This window comes from Schistocerca piceifrons, chromosome 2, assembly GCF_021461385.2.
Source record: "Schistocerca piceifrons isolate TAMUIC-IGC-003096 chromosome 2, iqSchPice1.1, whole genome shotgun sequence".
In the NCBI taxonomy this organism is placed as follows: Eukaryota; Metazoa; Arthropoda; class Insecta; order Orthoptera; family Acrididae; genus Schistocerca; species Schistocerca piceifrons.
The window spans coordinates 894,366,803-894,387,223 of record NC_060139.1 but is presented as its reverse complement, the minus strand read 5'-3'; the positions used below and the strand labels follow the sequence as shown (position 1 = coordinate 894,387,223).

General features: G+C 42.3%; 1 protein-coding gene across 1 annotated transcript; it reads right to left on the bottom strand.

Annotated features, from left to right (window-relative positions):
- Positions 1-1,195: 1,195 nt before the first annotated feature.
- LOC124777163 lies at positions 1,196-15,700 on the bottom strand. The gene is made up of 3 exons (XM_047252471.1): positions 15,546-15,700; positions 3,573-3,828; positions 1,196-1,486 (listed from the first exon to the last, which is right to left on the bottom strand). Exons 1-3 carry the CDS (start codon positions 15,666-15,668, stop codon positions 1,254-1,256), a joined length of 612 nt encoding a protein of 203 aa, XP_047108427.1. The 5' UTR covers positions 15,669-15,700; the 3' UTR covers positions 1,196-1,253.
- Positions 15,701-20,421: the final 4,721 nt, after the last annotated feature.

The following is a 20,421-nucleotide window of genomic DNA, read 5'->3' as shown; positions in this document are numbered from 1 at the left end:
TTTTTCACCTTCCTGGATGTTTGTCTTGCTTTCTTAGCCATATTAGATGCAGACCTGTCTGCACTGGCTATCCTCATTTTATCGTAATGTTGCAGCCCAGTGATCGTATTTTGACCAGGATTAATCCCCAGCTTTTTCAGTACCCAACACATTCCAATATTACCACAGTTGAATGTAATAACAGCATCATGAATTCCTAGTTTTATTGTATACATGCCTACAAATAGAGTTTTAGGAAGGCGGTTCCAAATTATGCTGTTGAAACGTTCATTTGGGTTCTGTGTCTGCCCATGCAGACATTTCCTTAGAAGGTCAGGATGAGCCAAGTCTCTGAAAATAGGTTTAGTTGCTGTAATAACAGCAGCAAGAAGAGAATGCTGATGCGAATAATATTCTCCAGTTGCCTGAGCACATTTGTATTGGCACCGCGAAAATTCTCCTGATGGACACAATCTATGACATGGCTTATCATCAGTAGAGGACTTATGGAAGAATATGGCCCAAACATCTCTCTTCATTGCCTCCAAATATTCTTTATTTCTCCTAATTACCTGCTCATAATATACCTGCAAGTTTTCTGTAACAGCTACTCGCAATCACACTTGAACAAAACTAACCGCGTGTTTGAAAGTGTGTTGTTTACAAACAGCAGAAAGGAAAGAATAGTGACCGTTGCATTCCAAGGATAGCCAACACACTCTGGAGTAAAAAAAAAAATCCCTAACGTGCAATGTAGTGGATACAAAGATCTAAAATACATGCAGAAATGTGGTTGACAGAAAAGTGGGCGTGGCACATAAACACACTTGGTAGGAAAATGCTCTTTAAATGCTCTAAAAAAGTAGTTAAATAAAACCTTAATCTATCGAAATATGATGAAAACTGGAAATCAATTTTTTATTTACCTGAAGCGCGGTGTGGTCCTCTTAATGTAGAAATGTTCAAGTTACATTTGTTTCTGTCTGTACGTATTGTGGTCTCATGTTTGCCACTAACAATTTATAAAATCAGAGCTTAGTTCTCTTATGAGTTTGCAGACTACAGAGGGCAGGGTGTTTAAACACTAATACAGAACATTCAGATACTTAAATATAGTGTAGCAGCAGCAGCAAATAGGAAATGATTAGGTCATAAGACTCATCGCACATGAAATCCGGTTTGTGACTTAAGTAAGGTAGTGAAATGAAGATTGCTGTCATGTATGGTATCAGATTTTATTCACAGTTTCTACACCGGTAGCTGGCAGGTGTCTATTAACAGCCCTCATTGCTGACATCCGTGAAGGAGTCGACGTTAGCTTCGCCGCTGCTAGCGACCGATTTGAGCAGTTTCAGCTTGTCGGCTGCGAGAGTAGGCTCCCGGGCAAGGATGTCCACGACGAAAATCCTGTCGAACTTCTGCTCGTCCTCCTTGTAGAACACGCCGCACGCCTGTGTTATGGCGTACGTCTCGTAGTCGGTGGCCAGAATCTGGTGCTGCACCAAGGCTGAAACGATTACCAGCAGTTGTTAAGAAGCAGCTACGTACATACTCAATGTGAAGTGCCTGGCAGAGGGTACTTCCCACTACGCCAGTTATTACGGCTTCTTCTCGTTCCATTCACGTACGGAGAGCGAGAATAAAGATCATTACAACTAAGTAACGAATAATTGTGAAAAACGATTCGATGATTTCAGTACGTAGATATGACAAGCTCGCGATCCTTGAGTTGCTACAAAGTGCTTAACATTAGCGACAAGGCTTCTACTGTCATCTTTGACAAAGAAGGAGTTCAGTTCTTAAAAAGGGGTACTGTTTGTGTAATGTAATGAAAAATGGAGTAAAAATTAGCTTACGGGTTAACTGCCGGATGTCTGTATCCAATAGGCAAAACATTTCTCCAAATGCCAAGTCCTAGGTAATCAATTCGTCAGAGCAGCTGATGATGGCAACATGGTCGCTTGCCGTAATATTGTACCCATTGGATACAGACATCCGGTCGCGCTTCCACGAACTACTCGTATTTCGGCATGAATTACGCTGGAAGAACTTGAAGAGTGACGATAACTGAGTACTAAAATGTAGACATTCACGGCCGGAAATGTCATGCCCATTATAATTATCCGGGCTGTTATGCCGTGGTCGGTTGATGAATTCTGTGTCAATTCCCAACGTTTCGTCCCCGTCTGCGGAGGACATCTTCAAATCGCCAAACACCCTAATAACTTCAATCGAAAGGAGGAGGGCGTGAGATCAAACGGTATATGGATGCCGGTGTTGAAGAAGATGTGTACCACCCGTCCACCACTGGGTGATGGCAACGGCGACCGACGGCAGCGGACAGCGGCCAATTGCACTGACGTTTTCAAAATACGTGACGTCACGCCTCGGTGCGGGAGCGCGCGGACACAGAATTTAGCGGCAGTCAGTAGCGAGCCAGTGGGTGTGTTCGACCTACCATCGAGCTGCAGACCCCCTTGAAGATGTTCTCCGCAGACGGGGACGAAACGTTGGGAATTGACACAGAATTCATCAACCGACCACGGCATAACAGCCCGGATAATTATAAGGGGCATGATAACTGAGCAGTTACAAATGTTGCTAAAGCAGACTGGCGTTGCAAAACACAGTTAACTTGCAACTCATCACCCACTACTTACTTACCATATAATCCAAAAATAAGGAACAAATTTAAATAATTATTACTATATTTGGGTCAAAAGGCTCTGAGCACTATGGGACTTAACATCTATGGTCATCAGTCCCCTAGAACTACTTAAACCTAACTAACGTAAGGACATCACACAACACCCAGTCATCACGAGGCAGAGAATATCCCTGACCCCGCCGGGAATCGAAGCAAGGAACCCGGGCGCAGGAAGCGAGAACGCTACCGCACGACCACGAGGTGCGGACTATTACTGTATTTTTAATCGCTTGTTGTTAGTAACGATATTTATTGCATATTGATAACAGCATAGTAATCTCAATAACATTTCTTAGTTTTAAAGATATGAGACATCAAATTAAATCTTGTAGTTAGTCGCCAGCATCATCAGGAGTAAGAACAGCGAGTACTGATACCAACACGATACGGCGTTCTTTTAACAGATGTGAAAGCAGAGTGTAGTCATACATTCAGCTAATTCTACTAACATCTAGTCGGAAGCCGAAAAACTCGCATTCTTAAGCTTCTTTGGCTGCGGTAAGGGGGGGGGGGGCACGACAGTAGTTACGATAGTTTTCATGATATTATAATTCCTATCTGATCATGTACCGAGGGAACTGGCTGTGTCCTTTACAGAGAAAATCCCGGAACTTATGTTAACGTGTTTAAAGAGGGTACGGAAAACCTCAAACTAGACAGGTGAATAGGATATTAAGCACCGTTGTCTCGGATATGAGTCTAATGTCCTGTTACTGTGCCACCACGCTCTGATTATCACATCAGTGCTAATGTCGACATCGATATAAAACACTAGCCTTCCTTCTATGTTTCCTTACTTTAATACGGAAACGGGAATATGAGTACGTAATTTTGTTGAATTATTTTCCTTAGCTTCAACTGTAATACTTGTTGAATCTGTACTTACGGCCCCACTTCTCGGAATCATCGTAGTTGGTGGCACACAGCGATGTCGATCCGCCTTTCCCAGGAGGACCACCCTGCACGCACCGCATCTGCAGCTTGTGTTCTTCATCGGGACTCTTGCGGATGTGCATCGTGATCTGCACGCGGCTCTCGTTGCCCTCTTTGGACGGCGCGTACTTCAGCTTCAGACACGTCTCATCCCCGTGCTTGTGCGGAACGTCCACAAAGTGGGACACGACGTGCCAGTCGCCCTGGAACTGTCAAACGAAGCATATCAGAACTGACAGGTTGCACAGTAACTGGGCCCAAGTAAAGTGATCAAAGTGATCACACACACACACACACACACACACACACACATATATATATATATATATATATATATATATATATATATATATATATAGTTGTGTACATAGTTCCGCGTATCCAGCGCGTACACAACTTTCCCACTAGAGCGCGCCCCGCTAAGCACAACAGCTCAGGCGCAGCGCTCGTCCGTCTCCGCACTACGAGATGGCGCTGCCATAAAGACGGACCAAATTCTGCTTCCGCCGATTCGCGTATTAATATGTACTGCAGCCATTGAGATTACTGCTAACGTAGAACCTTTTCTCCTCGCGGATCTAGTCAACTTTCAGTCTGCACCTAAGAAGATTATCATATTCCTGAACATAGCCATGAAGATAAATGTGCAAACACTTTGTCAAGTATCAGAGATATGTGAGAATAAGATTAACGTACCAAGACCAAAGGAACTTCAGATAGTCAATTGTAAACAGCATCCAGAATCAAGTTACGTAATGTCTATCCTATTTTATTATTTTAATAAATGTATGTGAAAATTAATCAAGTTCTGTTTAAAGTTGGTCACCGTCAATCTGCTACTCTAAGCGTGCAAGTGGCATTTCTATCGTCTGACCTAACGGCAGAAGATAAACACGCCACAATAAGACCACGAGACATATTGTTTTTTTTTCTGCATCGAACAGTCTTCCCACAAATACGTCACTAACTTTATGGCTGGTTCAAATGGCTCTGAGCACCAAGGGACTTAACTTCAGAGGTCATCACTCCCCTAGAACTTAGAACTACTTAAACCTAACTAAGGACATCACACACATCCACGCCCGAGGCAAGATTCGAACCTGCGACCGTAGTGGTAGCGCGGTTCCAGACTGAAGCGCCTAGATCCGCTCGGCCAGTTGCGTAATTAAATTGGTGACGAAATATCCACTTTGGTGTAAAGACAAATTCAGAATTTAATACAAAAGTATTCCACGCAAATAGACGATGCTCATAGGCCGACTGTTCCATTTCCACTCAACTGTTCTACTGTCCAAAGTGAATGACGTGTCCGATATTTGCCTCCCAACAGTGACAGCGGTGTACTAGTCAATCTAAAAACGTCTGTTTCTCCTAGGTGAGGAATGGTGAACGTTTATGCATGTACGTGCCGTTTTCTTCAGACATGGCTCTAAACACAATGGGACTTAACATCTGAGGTCATCAGTCCCCTAGACGTAAAACTACTTAAACGTAACTAAACTAAGGACATCACACACATCCATGTCCGAGGCAGGATTCGAACCTGCGACCGTAACAGCAGCGCGGTTCCGGAAGCACGTAGAACTGCTCGGCCACAACGGCTGGCCCGTTTCTTCCTACAGAAATCTTCAACGTGGACACGGCGTGCCATTAAACTAGTACTCCCTTTTTTCTTGCTTATTGTGTGCCACATATGACAATACATATACGCATACACGTTTTAAGATTTGACAGTGCCTAGAATTTTGGACTCTACTGATTAGTAAAAAGCGTGTTATATTAAGTACATACTACGTAACTTTCAACAGAATGCAATTCGATTCCCTGGCAAAAGGTTTTTTAGCGAGTATTTAACTTTATTCATTTCGTAAAATAATAACTCACGTGGAGGTGAAAATATTGTCATGGTAGCAAACGCCAACTTCTTTAGACACCTATTTGTGTATGGAATTTATTTCCACGACTTATTGATTTTAATGTCTGAATTTATGCTCAAATTCCCCGACAGTTTTTCCATTCGTTTACTTCCAATCATTTACTTATTCCACTACAGTTTTTAGTCCATCTCAAACTAGAATGGAAATTTATGTGCTGCATTTCAATTTTTCGGTTTCCAACCAATCAAATTTAGAAAAGTTCAGTTTATCCAGTGAAGTCACATCTCTTTACATAGTAAGTTTTAACATTTCCGACAGCACTTTGAGGTGAGAAATCTCGATGAAAATTCTTCGATTGATAAATGTAGTACAGAATTCCACAGTGACCTATTCCTGGCCCGACTTTCCACGTAAATTCAAATGGCTGGTAAATTTTTCCAAATGCGGGAAGAACCTGTAGCATTTGGAAACAATATCGTTACCAAAAAGTTGCAGTTTAGTCTCAAAAGTGCGAATAGGATCTGTCAGAAAAATAGACCCGTTTTTATTCTTGAAGCTTTTCGATATTATCATTGAAATTCTAGCACTTGTCCTTAAAAAATATGAATTTTGTATGCCACGTAACGTCCATTAACCGCGAATGTTGTAAAGTGTTTTCCTCATTTTATAAAAACAGACTGATATCTTCCAAACAATATTCAAATCCTTAAAGTATGTCGCTGCGGCACAACCAGCGAATATTATTATACATCAGCTACCTATTGTGCACCGAGTTCGCTTCCTCTAACAAACGCTTCGAACCTTCCTTCATCAGAAGCTTGCGGCGATACAAGGCTCGCGGTTTTTGTAACTACGGTCATTGTATTATGAAGGGAAGCGAAACCACTCCACGCGCAAATGACTTGTTGATGTATGATGCAGTGGAGTTCAATACCATATTCTGATCATCATCAGTTATTATCGAAGCAGTTTTGCTTACATTTATTTCCCTTTGAGAAAGTGAAATTTTAACAGCCGTATAAATACCTGTACCCTTACTAGTTGCTGTCAGTTCGTCTTTGACGTCATTTACAATACAATATCGAGCAAACGCATCTCAGTTTCCTGGTTTAGTTACATCTATACGTAACTCAACACATAGTTAAATGTAACGAGGTGACTTGATATCTTTTTTCTCGTTGTTCTACCAGATTCTTCGCCAGTTTTAGGGTTCTGCCTTTCACTGTTTTTCTAGATAAAGGAATGTCTTTGATGCACTCAATTATCTTTATTTTCAAGTCTTCAAAAAGTGATGGGACATATGCTAACCAAGCTTCTTTCAAAAATTCCCCGTCGCCAGAACGTTTACCATCGCGGGCAATGACATTTGCTACCAACAAACTTGTGACACTGTTATGAGAATCCTTGGTAATAAACTTAATCACAGGTGTCGAATGTCCTTCATAGCACGTGCGATGAATTCCTTTTTCTCTGGTTCGCTTTTTTTTTGACAAAGAGATTTGAGATTTGTTTTTTAGTACCGTTTTACAGACGATGTTCTACATACTACTGTCCCGAAACATTAAACACACACCGCTCTGTTGCCTTTATTGATCATGTTATTTACCTCAGTCGACCAGCTTAAAAATTCTCTACTACACACGTCTTGCACTTTTTGTTTGTCAAAGGAGTCATGTTCAAAAGCATTCATCAGTTTAAAGATGGTTCTAATTGTGTAATGGCAGTACGCGACTTAAGAGTGGAGAGAGAAAAAAAAAAAATACAGACAAGGGAACACTCTTAACCATGACAGTTTGATAGTACTATACGTTTTGTAGTTAGTCGGTAGAGGCCGGAAGTCGCCGTTGACGGGACAGCTATCAACCTACGCCGTCGAACAGTGGATGACGGCGTATTGTTACTAATGGATTTGGGTACACTGTGACTCAAACCGAATGGCGATGAACGAAGATATGTTATCAAAGTCTTCTTTGATACAGTGACTTCAAATGCAGACGAACAAATGAGCTATTTCGGTTCCGTAGGGCTTCATAAATTCCTCACTTTATACCGTGCCAAAATAATTTGGTCACGTGGCCATCATGGCAAGTGTGCCATTGGTTCGCCGTCCCTGTGGACCTACGTGATCCTATATTTTATATATAAGACATGTCCAACAGAACAGACACCACTCATACCTCTAATGCTGTAGGTGAGTCGGCTCTTTGATGAAAACAGTTTCAGTGCGGATGCACAACCAGTGTCCGAACTCCTAAGGGCATCAGAAATCTGCGTGAAGCTGGCCAATGAGCGGGGAACTTCGTCGTACGGCGAGAGGGATGTTGGGAATCAGGGGCAGATGGGAAGCATGTCGGATGGCCGAGGTGGTTAAGACAATCTCTCTAGAGAAGCGGAACATGCGATTTCGAGTCCTGGTCCTGCACAAGTTTTCAAGATTCGCCGTTGCGTTGTCGCACTGGCTTCGTGGCTGGAAGTTACTGTTTCGTTCCTATCTCCTTCTCATCCCTTTCCTTTCCATTGTATTCGCCCCAATTACTCATGCATCCTGTATTTGCCACTACCGAGTCTCTGAAGCTATCCAATAGTAACGACACGTTCCCTTCCGAATATTTTTATTAAAAGCCGGCCGCGGTGGTCTCGCGGTTCTAGGCGCGCAGTCCGGAACCGCGCGACTGCTACGGTCGCAGATTCGAATCCTGCCTCGGGCATGGATGTGTGTGATGTCCTTAGGTTAGTTAGGTTTAAGTAGTTCTAAGTTCTAGGGGACTGATGACCACAGCTGTTAAGTCCCATAGTGCTCAGAGCCATTTGAACCATTTTTATTAAAAGTTATTGCACTGAGTGAAGATTCCTTCAGTACAAGAAAGCAAGTCATTTACATGTCGCGCAGAAGTCGAGCTACCGCTGCCTACAAAGAGGTAGGCAGCAATAACGTGGAAATGTACGTTGGAAGCAAGCGCTGATCGTAACGTATGCAGCAGCCTCAGCCCTTACAGCGAACGACATGAATATAATCACTTTTTAAAATGTGTAAAATTTATAAACCCAAACTCGTTGGAAGTCTCAGCAACCAAAATAAAATGCCACAGTGACACAGAAATTCACAATAAATAATATTCAGTAATAATAAAGGGGTGCCGTATTAAGCAGCGATCAACCACGAGGATCTTCGAAAACGTACGAAATTCAATTCTAAAGTATAACATTCACTGGTCTTACGTCTGTGCAGCAGTGGCCCCCATAGCTACTGCACATACGACGTAAGGTAATCGATTTGAGGCCACGACAAGTAGCGACAATATTATTTGAATTGCTCTGCGTTAGGCAGTTTGGATCCGCAGTAAACGTGCAAGTGAAGCCAGGTAAAAAATATTATTTTGGTGATGTGTTCATTGTGATTCGGTGTATATTGTAAGTATTGGCCAATACTGAACTTCGTTCTCCACTAGAAGTTAGTAAGGTTGTTGCAGGCTAGGTTATACGTAGAAACATTTCTCAAGAAAAGAATACGATACGTCGTTTGCAAAAACAGACATAATGTCTTATGGGATAGCAGCAATCAGTGATTTTATAATGTTACTTAAAATCCGTCTTGATTGCAAATTTTTTTTTTATTCATATGACCGGTTTCGGTTCATTCAGAACCATCTTCAGATCTGTAAAAATAATGATATTAATTTACTATTTCACGGAAGCAAATCTTTTTCATCCTATCTAATCAACATCAAATGTACCAGAATGTACCTGATATTTCAGTTACAGGAGTAACCCGTCCAAATCCAGCAACTTTCACATGCTACGTCACATAAAATTGGTTGGCAGAGTGCACGTCATTTATATTAATTATAACACTATTACCGACGGGTGGCGTCTGGTACATTTGTTACATTCCATTTGCACATACTGTATTCAGTAGATCTTTTTTTTATTATTAAAAATACTTAATTAAAATATGTAGATGTCAGGGTTAAAATCTGTACTTGTCAGAATTAAAAAACAGTAAAATTATCATTTTTATACGATCTAAAAAGCATAGGGCGATTTATATATCTATGGTGCTGGTGTGTACTTGTTTTCCTCTACGGTTCGCTTCCGTGGTTCCCGCCATTTCGGGAGCAAACCGAATTCAATCATAACGCCTATTTTAGCATTTATGACGACCTACTAAGATGACAACTTTTGCGTGTGGAGATCCAGGCCGAGGGATGAGAGATGGTGCGCGGTGGAGAAGCCGGAAGACGCGTGCAGCGCCTGGCGTCGTTGACGGGGCCCTCCTGTGCGGCCCTCTTGCCCGCGGCGATGGACATCAGACGACTGAGCGGACCGCGGCACAACACCAAAATGGCGGGAACCACGGAAGCAGACCGTAGAGGAAAACAAGTTCACACCAGCACCATAGATATATAAATCCCCCTATGCTTTTTAGATCGTATAAAAATGATAATTTTACTGTTTTTTAATTCCGACAAGTACAGATTTTAACCTTGACATCTACATATTTTAATTAAGTATTCTTAATATATAAAAAAAGATCTACTGAATACAGTATGTGCAAATGGAATGTAACAAATGTACCAGACGCCACCTGTCGGTAATAGTGTTATAATTAATATAAATGACGTGCACTCTGCCAACCAATTTTATGTGACGTAGCATGTAAAAGTTGCTGGATTTGGACGGGTTACTCCTGTAACTGAAATATCAGGTACGTTCTGGTACATTTGATGTTGATTAGATAGGATGAAAAAGATTTGCTTCCGTGAAATAGTAAATTAGTATCATTATTTTTACAGATCTGAAGATGGTTCTGAAGGAACCGAAACCGGTCATATGAATAAAAGAAAATTGCAATCAAGACGGGTTTTAAGTAACACGATACTTTGTACCGTTTCAGAATTAATTAGGATTGAAGTTAGCAATCAGGCCGTTGCGTACGCAAATTAAAACCGTCCGCCAGACACGGTGCCACCTAATGTTTTTTTCGTTTGGTTTCCTAAAACCGAACAAAAAAGCGATTCTAAAATTGGACATAGTACGGTAACAAGGATCTAACCCGAGCTAGAGGCCCAGCAGTTTCATACAGTATCATCTACGCAATGAGAACAACTCACACTAATTGTATCTAGCGTGGCGCTTGAATTTGCGTGCTGAGCCACCTGACTGGTTGGATTAAAAAGCGAATTAACTTGGAAGATGTGGAGCGTATCGAACCTTTTCTTAACAATTATTTCTCAGCACAAGCTATCCTGTAACACCCTTACAAGATTTTCAAACTCTTTCTGATCACCCTGTATATGTACAGAATAAACTGTGGCAGAATACCCGCTTACCAAAAGCAAGGTCATGCTCGAACGTAGCTTGAAAATCGCAAAAGGTGCGTAACGACGATAGAGACACTGCACAGTAGGTGACAAGAAACAGTTCAACGGTGCAGTTTCAGCTGAAAGTGTCCACAGATACGTGAATTGATATAGAGTACACCGTTCTTCCATACGCCGGTCGGTGTAGAATAGGCCACGTCAGTGCCAGTGATGGATAGTGTATTAAAGATTGATAGAAACTGCGGGTAATCTTCCTAGGTACTAGCAGCTTTATCTATGACATTCAATAAACAGGAACGGGATAGTACCCAATAATGTTACAAAGTGCATCCTAACACCTAATAATTAGGTTTTCAGAACTGTACATGAGCCACGAATGTAAATATTCAGTGAAGCGCCGCTAGAAATTGAGGTAGAGGGTGAGGGAGGACCTGGTAAGTTCTTGAGCAATGTTCCTCGACTCCGGTTGTTAGCGAGGCCACAAAGTGTCAACAGTGTCTGCTGGAAAGCGCTGAGGAACAGACTGTCGACTAACCACAAACTAGATTTAGTGCCCATGTCAGACACTTCATACTCCGAATCTGTGCCAGAATCGATGGAGACATCATCGACCCACTGGGCATTCCAGCACCACCGACGGCGCCATCGTCCCCGACATGGACACGCTTTCTGTCGGCGTCTGCATTTCCGCAAACACTGTCCTCAGACTTCAATAACATCGTTATTCAATATAAATAAAAACTCACTATTTTAAGTTTTTCACTTAAGATATGCTTAAAAATAGCTTTTACAACATCATCAGGCCGCAATTCCAATACTGATATGCAAACTGATCACGTGCGCCCCTATCTCTGCCATTTTAAGGTTTAGAACCAATATGTAAGTCACGTGGCAGAGGGCAAAGAGGCGAGTTTCTGTTATTATTCACAGTGAGAAATGGATATGACGCTTACAGTTTTTCCATGTTTGTAACCCTAACCAAGCACTGAGTTTAACAGTAGAACGTCAATTTGTATTAATTTACACATGTTATAGCGCAGTTAACCTAATTTCTCTGACATTAACAATATTAATTGGGTAGCTATAAAACAAGTTTCAAACATTTTATTGACAGTTATTTCCCGTTACGAAGAACAGAACTACAGCGCGTCAGTAAATTCCTATATTGGTGGACTGTGAATCTCTTAGATTACCGCTTTGAAGTACTTTAGCAGGAAGAATTTAGTTTTCTGACGATTGCCGAACAGTACGGTACGTGTTAAATGTTTTACTGTTCTTTATAAGAAACGACATCCATTTGCATTATAATGTCCCCGGTTTTTACACAAAATAAACGGTTACATTTTAAGATTTTGTTTCATCCAGTAAAGGTACAGAAACATCAAAATGCAAAGCATACAGGTTCAAATGGCTCTGAGCATTATGGGACTTAACATCTGAGATCATCAGTCAACTAGAACTTAGAACTCACAAACCTAACTAACCTAAGGACATCATCCACATCCAAGCCCGAGGCAGGATTCTAACCTACGACCGTAGCAATCTCGTGGTTCCAGACTGAAGAGACTAGAACTGCTCGGCCACAGCGGCCGGCAAAGCATACAGGGTAACCTCTGGTAGCAAGTTAGATGTTAACACTCCGTCTTCTCAAAACGTCCCTCATCGAGCTTTATATCTGAGGACCAACATACATCCTAAATTTCAACTCATCTCACGGAGATATCTTTGCCAAATTTTAAATAAATGTTCGCTGCATAGCTTTAAGTAGCAGTTAGGTTTAAAATTATCATTTTACAAACCAAGGCTCAAAACGCTTCTTGGTACGTCATCAGTGGCAAAACTGTAACGAGTTCTGAAATCACGAAAATACAAGCGATGAAGTTGAAGAAAAACAGAAAAAGGAATACTTCAAATTAATATTTCATATATTTGCGGGCTATTTTTACCGGATACTGACTCTTATGATTCAATCCGTAATATTTCAATACAAATAAATTGCCTCAAATAGGCCATTCTTATCTATTTCGTAATGAAATCACTCTTCAGCTTCAGCCTCTAATTTTACTTACTGAGGCTCGAAATGTGAGTTCCAATCTGTTGTATATGCATATACACTTTAAACACAGCTTTACCTGTGGCACGAAATACTACTTCCTTTCACATATCTTTCGGTGCAACCAGACGCTGCACAAAATTTCACCACCCTAATAAAAAAAAGGCCGTCACTGAAAATACTGCAGTTAAGTCTCTGCAAATGAATGCTGCCACTTCGCAGCTGATCAAGATGTTGGCATATACTTAATGACGCTATGTATCTTCTATGGTCTAAGCTCTGGTGCGTTGCTTCTGAAAACCAACGACGTTAAAATATACAGAATAAACTCTTTATCATTTCTATTGCATTTCTGCGGAACTTCGTTGAATGGCCTTGATTCTTGTTTATAGTACAGCCAACAAAACTTGATCGGGAAATGATGTCACCTAAGATAAATGTGAAGGTCATTTAGGATCACTGGTATACAGGGTATGAGAGTTCCCTCCTGCAGCTGGATCTGTGAGGGCAGTACCTTCTGTGATTGTATGTCACATAGTTAAATTTACAATACAGATTCCGCAGCAATATTATAATCTTCAGGTGATAAGCCACACATGCCACTATCGTGTTTACTGTTAAAACCGATTGTGATAAAGAAAACAAACGGCAGACAACTCTTTATATAATTTACGTTTAACGTAAGATATAAGGCGGCAGAATATATATGAGAGAAACAATGTAACTGTTTAAAGGCTCAGCTACTCTTGTAAAAACCGAAATTAAAAAAAATAAAGAAAAAAAAACCCACGCGTTATCAAAATGAAGCATTTTCTATCTCGCAGTCGGTTTTAACAAAAAATCTATACATTAATGTTTAAATAAATTTGAAATTTGTGTCTGTTTACATGTTCGTAAGAGTACCGTGTAGAAATTTGATTCGAAGTTTGAAGATCTTCACTAAACATGTTTTCTTTCTTTGTAGTGTAGAAACGTATTTTAATAAAATTTACGTACATACTTATGTAAAACATATATTACATTGGTTAGCTATATCCGTTCCAACATTTACCAGAGTATCGCTTCAAATTTTGAAACAATACAGTCAAGGAATTTTGGAGCCTTCTGCTGAGAACTTTTCCCCTTTGTATACAACCTATGACCATCGCCCACAGGGGGCCGAACCGCACAGTAATCCTCGGTTCAGTGTGGGGTGGTGGTGGGGTGAGTGGACTGCTGTAGCCTGTTGTGCGATTGTGAACCACTGAGGGCTGTGGCGGAGACGAAGCCTCTCCGTTGTTTCTAGGCCCTCAGTTCCATACGCTGCAATATCTCAAAATCTGCTCTTTGGCGTCCGTGCGACAACTGAAACGGAAAACGTAATAGTCTGCAGCGTGAAACAGTTTGGGAGAACGAATTCAGTATTTGTGTCTCCCATCTTAGATTTCGTGGCAGTGTGGTCACTGAGGGACTGAGTAGATGATTTCGATCCGCTTACATACTTTACACAAAACCAATACCTGTTAGAGTTCCTATTCAGATCGGACTCTGTAGATGCGTACCTTCTTTTTTTTCCTTTTTTACTGTCTCTCTCATGCGTTTTTCCATTTAAGTAACAACATAACCTCCTCCAGGTGCGTCTGCTTCGCCAGATCGTAATGAAAATTTCTAACGGACCTTGTAGATCTTGATGATAGAGCTCTTGCTCTGAAATACGTATCGGAAATACAAACATAAAAAACCAAATAGAAATAGTCGATGGACTTTTATTCGGTGCCAGCTGCAACTATTACGGATTCATTAACAATTTCACTACCAATTTTATTTCAAAAACATTAATAAATTGTTATTTCAATTAATATCTTAGACACTAGAAGACATACTGAAAACATAGGCCCATCAATAGACGGAACATCTCTCCAAGAATGTAACTTCCACTATCAGTGCTCGATATGAGCTTCGTTTGTGAGGCGGAAAGACTCAACTCCGTAGGGTATCCGCGAAGGTGCGAAGTCAGCCCGCTTCGCAAATCTGGTAATTGGGTTGCCTGTCTGCAGGTGCGAACGGGTTCGCTGGTTTCCCTGGGGAAACGAGCGTTAACAACGAAACTTGAAGACAGCACGGCCTACAAGTGCAGTCTAATTATAAGAATTACGCTAACACCCCTGGTACCCTTCCCCTTACCAGTGGGACACAGATACAAAGCAGTAACGTGAAGCAGTTCCCTTATAACGTATCGTGGGACACATAAGCCTCGATGGTAGACAAAGAGTTAAAAATAGTAGAACAAGGCAGAGAGTGTACAAGAAATCATTATTCTCTCCATTCCACCCGTCGATGAAGGGGAAGAAACTTGCCTGTGTCAAATTAGTGTATCGTTGTGCACAAATCCGGGAGCGCATGTAGAACACTAATTTTGGGGGCCCGAATCACAAATACATTTTGCTCAGTAAACAGCGTTATTTCGGATCTTGGGGTGACTGCAAAGATCAATAGACTTCGTTCACAATTACGTGGAAAGCAAAGAAAATCTGGAGGCTTGGCAAAGAAATCGAGAAATCATCGCACAAGTGTTGTAATCAAGATAATTATGTTTAGCTTTATCGTAAATATAGTGGAAACTCTCTTAGTTTCTTGCTAATGCTTAAATAATTGGCACGTATTGCTTTGATTCATAGGAAACTACCAGCTCTTACCTTTTCAGGCTCGAACATCATCTTCCCGAAAGGTGGCGGGCACATGTGGCGATGGTGGTGGTGGCCGTACGAGGCGGACACAACGCCCACGAGGATGACGACGGCGCACTGCAGCGGCTTCATGACTGCGACCGGGTATGGTGGTCGTGTCCACGGCTCTCGCTTATATACTGCTCTCCAGGGACGAGACGTTCACGTGACACCACGGCTGCCTTAGTCATTTCCTTTTTTTCGAGTTGCACAAAATGAAGTAAATTACGTCTTTTTAAATTTGTTTTAGCTGTCGCTGGCGTTTGTCTAACCCTTTACGTAACTCATAAGATGGCATGGAGTGTCAGGTTATGCAAGCACTGGTTCTGCTGCCACTTCTCACCAAGAGAACAGCAGCCTTTGTCTCGCTTCTAACAACAGCAGTTCTCGACGTAGTCGGAAATGAGTCGTAAAAGCGTCTCCGAATACATGACCGACCGAAGCGGTTGAATGACCCGTCAAGGTCGATGACCTTGGAAAGACCGAGACGGAACCTCGGAAAGTACAAGTACGTTTGAGAGAGTTGGACATGACCTTCACTGGGGGAAAACCCAGACTTTGGCTTGAAGTGATTCAGGGAAACAGAGGAAAGCTTTGGACGCTATGGTCGGAGACTGATTTTAACTGTGCACTTTTCGAATGTGAATGCCGTGCTTAATACACTCTGCCTTCTCGAACTCTAGATCTGAATTCTCCTGTGTACAAAGATGAGGCTGTAAACAGCTAAAGCCAAATCGTCGGCATTAGGATTTGGGTAAGATTCCACCGAAAATGTGACACTGTTTTGAAACAAACTACGACTGACATTACAGGGTAAACTGTACGCAAACTAAAGCTGAAACCTTACAAGACAACAATAGCGCATCGACTGGTCACGTGTTGTTGGCCGACATATGAGCTACAACTGACTGCAGCCGTCACATTACAACACGCGAAACAATACACTGCTTTCCACTGAGATCGCAGAGTATTTCAGTGAGAGCAACTTATAGGTGCCAGTCCATCAAAACAAGCGTGATACTGCACAAGTAAAGAGTAGCACTATTCGTGCAAATGGCTCTGAGCACTATGAGACTTAACTTCTGAGGTCATCAGTCCCCTAGAACTTAGAACTACTTAAACCTAACTAACCTAAGGACATCACACACATCCATGCCCAAGGCAGGATTCGAACCTGCGACCGTAGCGGTCGCGTGGTTCCAGACTGTAGGGCCTAGAGGCGCTCGGCCACCCCGGTCGGCCCCACTATTGATAGAAGAGCTTCTGAGCATCATAATCTTTAAGTCCCTTTCCTTTTTCCGTTTTGATCAACTATGTACCATGTAAGTTCTACTGCCTCCCTTTCCTGCCGATTATTCCTTCACTTCCTTGCGCCCACTTTGTAATATAGCGTCTGCAGTTGTGATGAGGACTGTTATGCGTGCCTACCTAACACATTGAAAGTTCAGACCTGTTTGTGCAGTGTAACGTGCCGTTCGCTAGCGTGCATTCAGGATCGTAAGCATGGTGGCGAATATACGACCGTGGCTGGTAAACCGACATTCTTGAGTGTTATTTTAGGTGGCTTCCCATGCTCGTTTAGGTATATTTTGGGAAGTTCCCTACTTTCCGTCTTAGAAATACCACATACAAATAGTTAAAATAAATAACCGTTACACACAGGACAAAGTTTTCGCAAAGCGCCGACGGGTAGCGAACACGACTTTCCTTCATTATGTTATCTGATAGCTGTGGCGACGGATGGGAATCCTTTCGCAAAGTAAAATAAAAATGAATTTCTAGAACTTACGTAAAGCGTAGCCCGTACACGACGTGGAAAACGCTAACAAAACGAAGGAGAAACGGACTGATAACGAATAAACAGTCTAAAAAAATAAAAAAAAGGAACCACTAAGGAATTCTCCGAATGGGACTGAAATCGCTAGATGTTTAGTACATACACGGACAAAAAAAGATTACGATTTCATAAAAATCGAATGATTTATGCAAGACGAAGTGCTTCAGAAACTGAGCAAGTCAGGAACGCCTTGGTCCACTCCTGGCCCTTATGCAAGTTGTTATTCAGCTTGGCATTGATTGAGAGAGTTGTTCGATAATTGGCACGTTAGACTGTCAAAATCCTTAGTTGGATGGAAAATCCTACCCGTAATGCTCCATATGTTCTTAATTGTGGAGATCTCCGGCGACCCTGTGGCCAAGGTATGGTTTGGCAAGCACGAACACAAGGAGTACGAACTTTCGCAGTGGAAGGTCGCGCATTATCTTGCTGAAACGTAAGCCCAGGATGGCTTTCGATGAAGGGCAACAAAATGGGGCACAGGATGTCGTTAACGTACCTCTGTGGAGGGAAAAGAGATTGGAATACAACGCGCAAATACTTGAGGGGTGTAGGCTGCAAATGCTACTCTGAGATGAACAGCTGTCCATTGACTGGAGTAGAATTGTATTCAGTCTTAAGTCCGGCTTCTAAGTGAGCGCCAATGACCAGCAAAGAAGTACGTGGAGATTCCCCGGCAGCGGTGGGAAACCAAACTCACTGTCGCCTGCCACAGGATCCAACAGAGTCTCATTTATTTTCACAGCAAGACCTCTTTGGATGCCATCCGCGGTACACTTACGGCAAGGTGGTATGTCGACGATATTCTACGACTGTTCACCATGGGTCCATAGCAATGCAAGCCTACACACGGCGAGAGTTCCGATTAATTGTGTTCGTGTTTGCCAAACCCTAACTGGGGCAGCAGGGTCACCCGATCTCTCCCTAACTGAGAACGTATGCAGCATTATGTGCAGGGCCCTCCTACCAGCTGGAGAGTTTTAAGATCTAACTCCTCAACTGGACAGAATGTGGTTCGCTATCCCTCAGGAGGATATCCAACAACGCTATCAGTCAACACCACGTGGAATAACTGCTTGCATAAGGGCTAGAGGTAGACTAACGCCTTATTGACTCCCTCAATTCGTGTAGCTCTTTTACTTGAATAAATCGCCCAACTTTTCTGATTTTTTTGTCATAGAGTTTACAAATGCAACAACTGCTAATAAATATATGAACGCAACAGAATAACAGTGATTTTGAGCTGTCTTTAATAATTATTCAAACATAACAGAATTAACTTGCTGAACTTTTAACAAAATTGGACACACGGGTAAAGTGTCTGCGAGCACTGTAGGGAAGTCTACCACATGCTCTGTTGTTCTGTATCCAAGCAAACTTTAAACGTTCTAGCAACCATGTGGATTTAACGGAAAATTGTCATTTATCTGTGATCTTGATTGCAACCAGCTTCATACCGGAGCAGAAACCTGAATGATGCCGTACTTGTGACCAGAACTAATTTGGTTCTACCAACGTCGTCACCAAAACTTTAACATCTCTTAAAGATAATCGCCCTATACTAACTCTCTAGACATAATACACTAGGGAGCCAAAGAAATTGGTACACCTGCCTAATATCGTGTATGGCTTGCCCAAGCACGTAGAAGTGCCGCAACACGACGTGGCGTGGAGTCATGTCTGAAATAGTGGTGGAGTGAACTGACACCATGAATCTTGTAGGGCTGTCCATAAATTCGTAAGAGTACGAGGGCGTAGATACCTCTTCTCAACAGCACGTTGCAAGGCGTCCCATATATACTCAATAATTTTCTTTTCTGGGGAGTCTGGTGGCCAGCGGAAGTGTTTAAACTCTGAAGATTGCTCCTGGAGCCACTCCGTAGCAATTCTGGACGTGTGAGGTGTCGCATTGTCCTGCTAGATTTTCACAAGTCCGTCGGAATGCACAGTGGACATGAATGGATGCAGATGATCAGACAGGATGCTGACGTACGTGTCACCTGTCAGAGCCGTATCTAAACGCATCAGGGTTCCTATATCACTCCAACTGCACATGCCCCACAGCTTTGCAGAACCTACACCAGCTTGAACAGTCCCCTGCTGACATGCAGGGTCCGTTGATTCATGAGGTTGTCTCCATACCGCTTGTTACAATCTGAAGCGAAACCCAACACACAACATGTTTCCAGTCTTCAACAGTCCATTGTCGCTGTAGACAGGCCCAGGAGAGGCGTAAGGCTTTGTGTCGTGCAGTCATCAAGGGTACACGAGTGGGCCTTCGTCTCCGAAAACCCTTATCGGTGATGTTCCGTTGAATGGTTCATACTCTGACACTTGTTGATATACCAGCACTGAAATCTGCAGCAATTTACGGAAGGGTAACACTTGCGTCACGTTAAATGATTCTCTTGAGTCGTCGTTGGTCCCGTTCTTGCAAGATGTTTTTTTCCGGCCGCAGCGATATCGGAGATTTGACGTTTTGTACCGGATTCCTGGTATTCGACGTACACTCGTGAAACGGTCGTATAGGAAAATCCCAACTTCATCGCTACCTCTGAAATGCTGTGTCCTATCGTTCCTGCACCGACAATAAAGCCACGTTACAACTCACTTAAATGTTCCCATTGCTAACAGCAGCAACTGATCTAAAAATTGCGCCAGACACTTGTTGTCTTATATAGGCGCTGCCGACCACAGCGCCGTATTCTGCCTGTTTACATGTATGTGTATTTCAATACGCATGCCTATAGCAGTTTCTTTGACGCTTCAGTGTACTTTACAATGCAGGCATCATATCCGTTTTTTATGTAAACAAAGTTGGTGACATACATGGCATGTGACGAACAAGCGCAAAATGACAGCTGGTAATAAAACAAAAGGAGAAAATACACGTGCACCCTTCACACGTAGGAGATCTCGCCCCGGGACAAAGAGTGCAGAAACAAGGGAACTATCTTACCTAAACTCACGATGTCCATTCTCAAATAAGTCGTGCATTAAAAAACAACA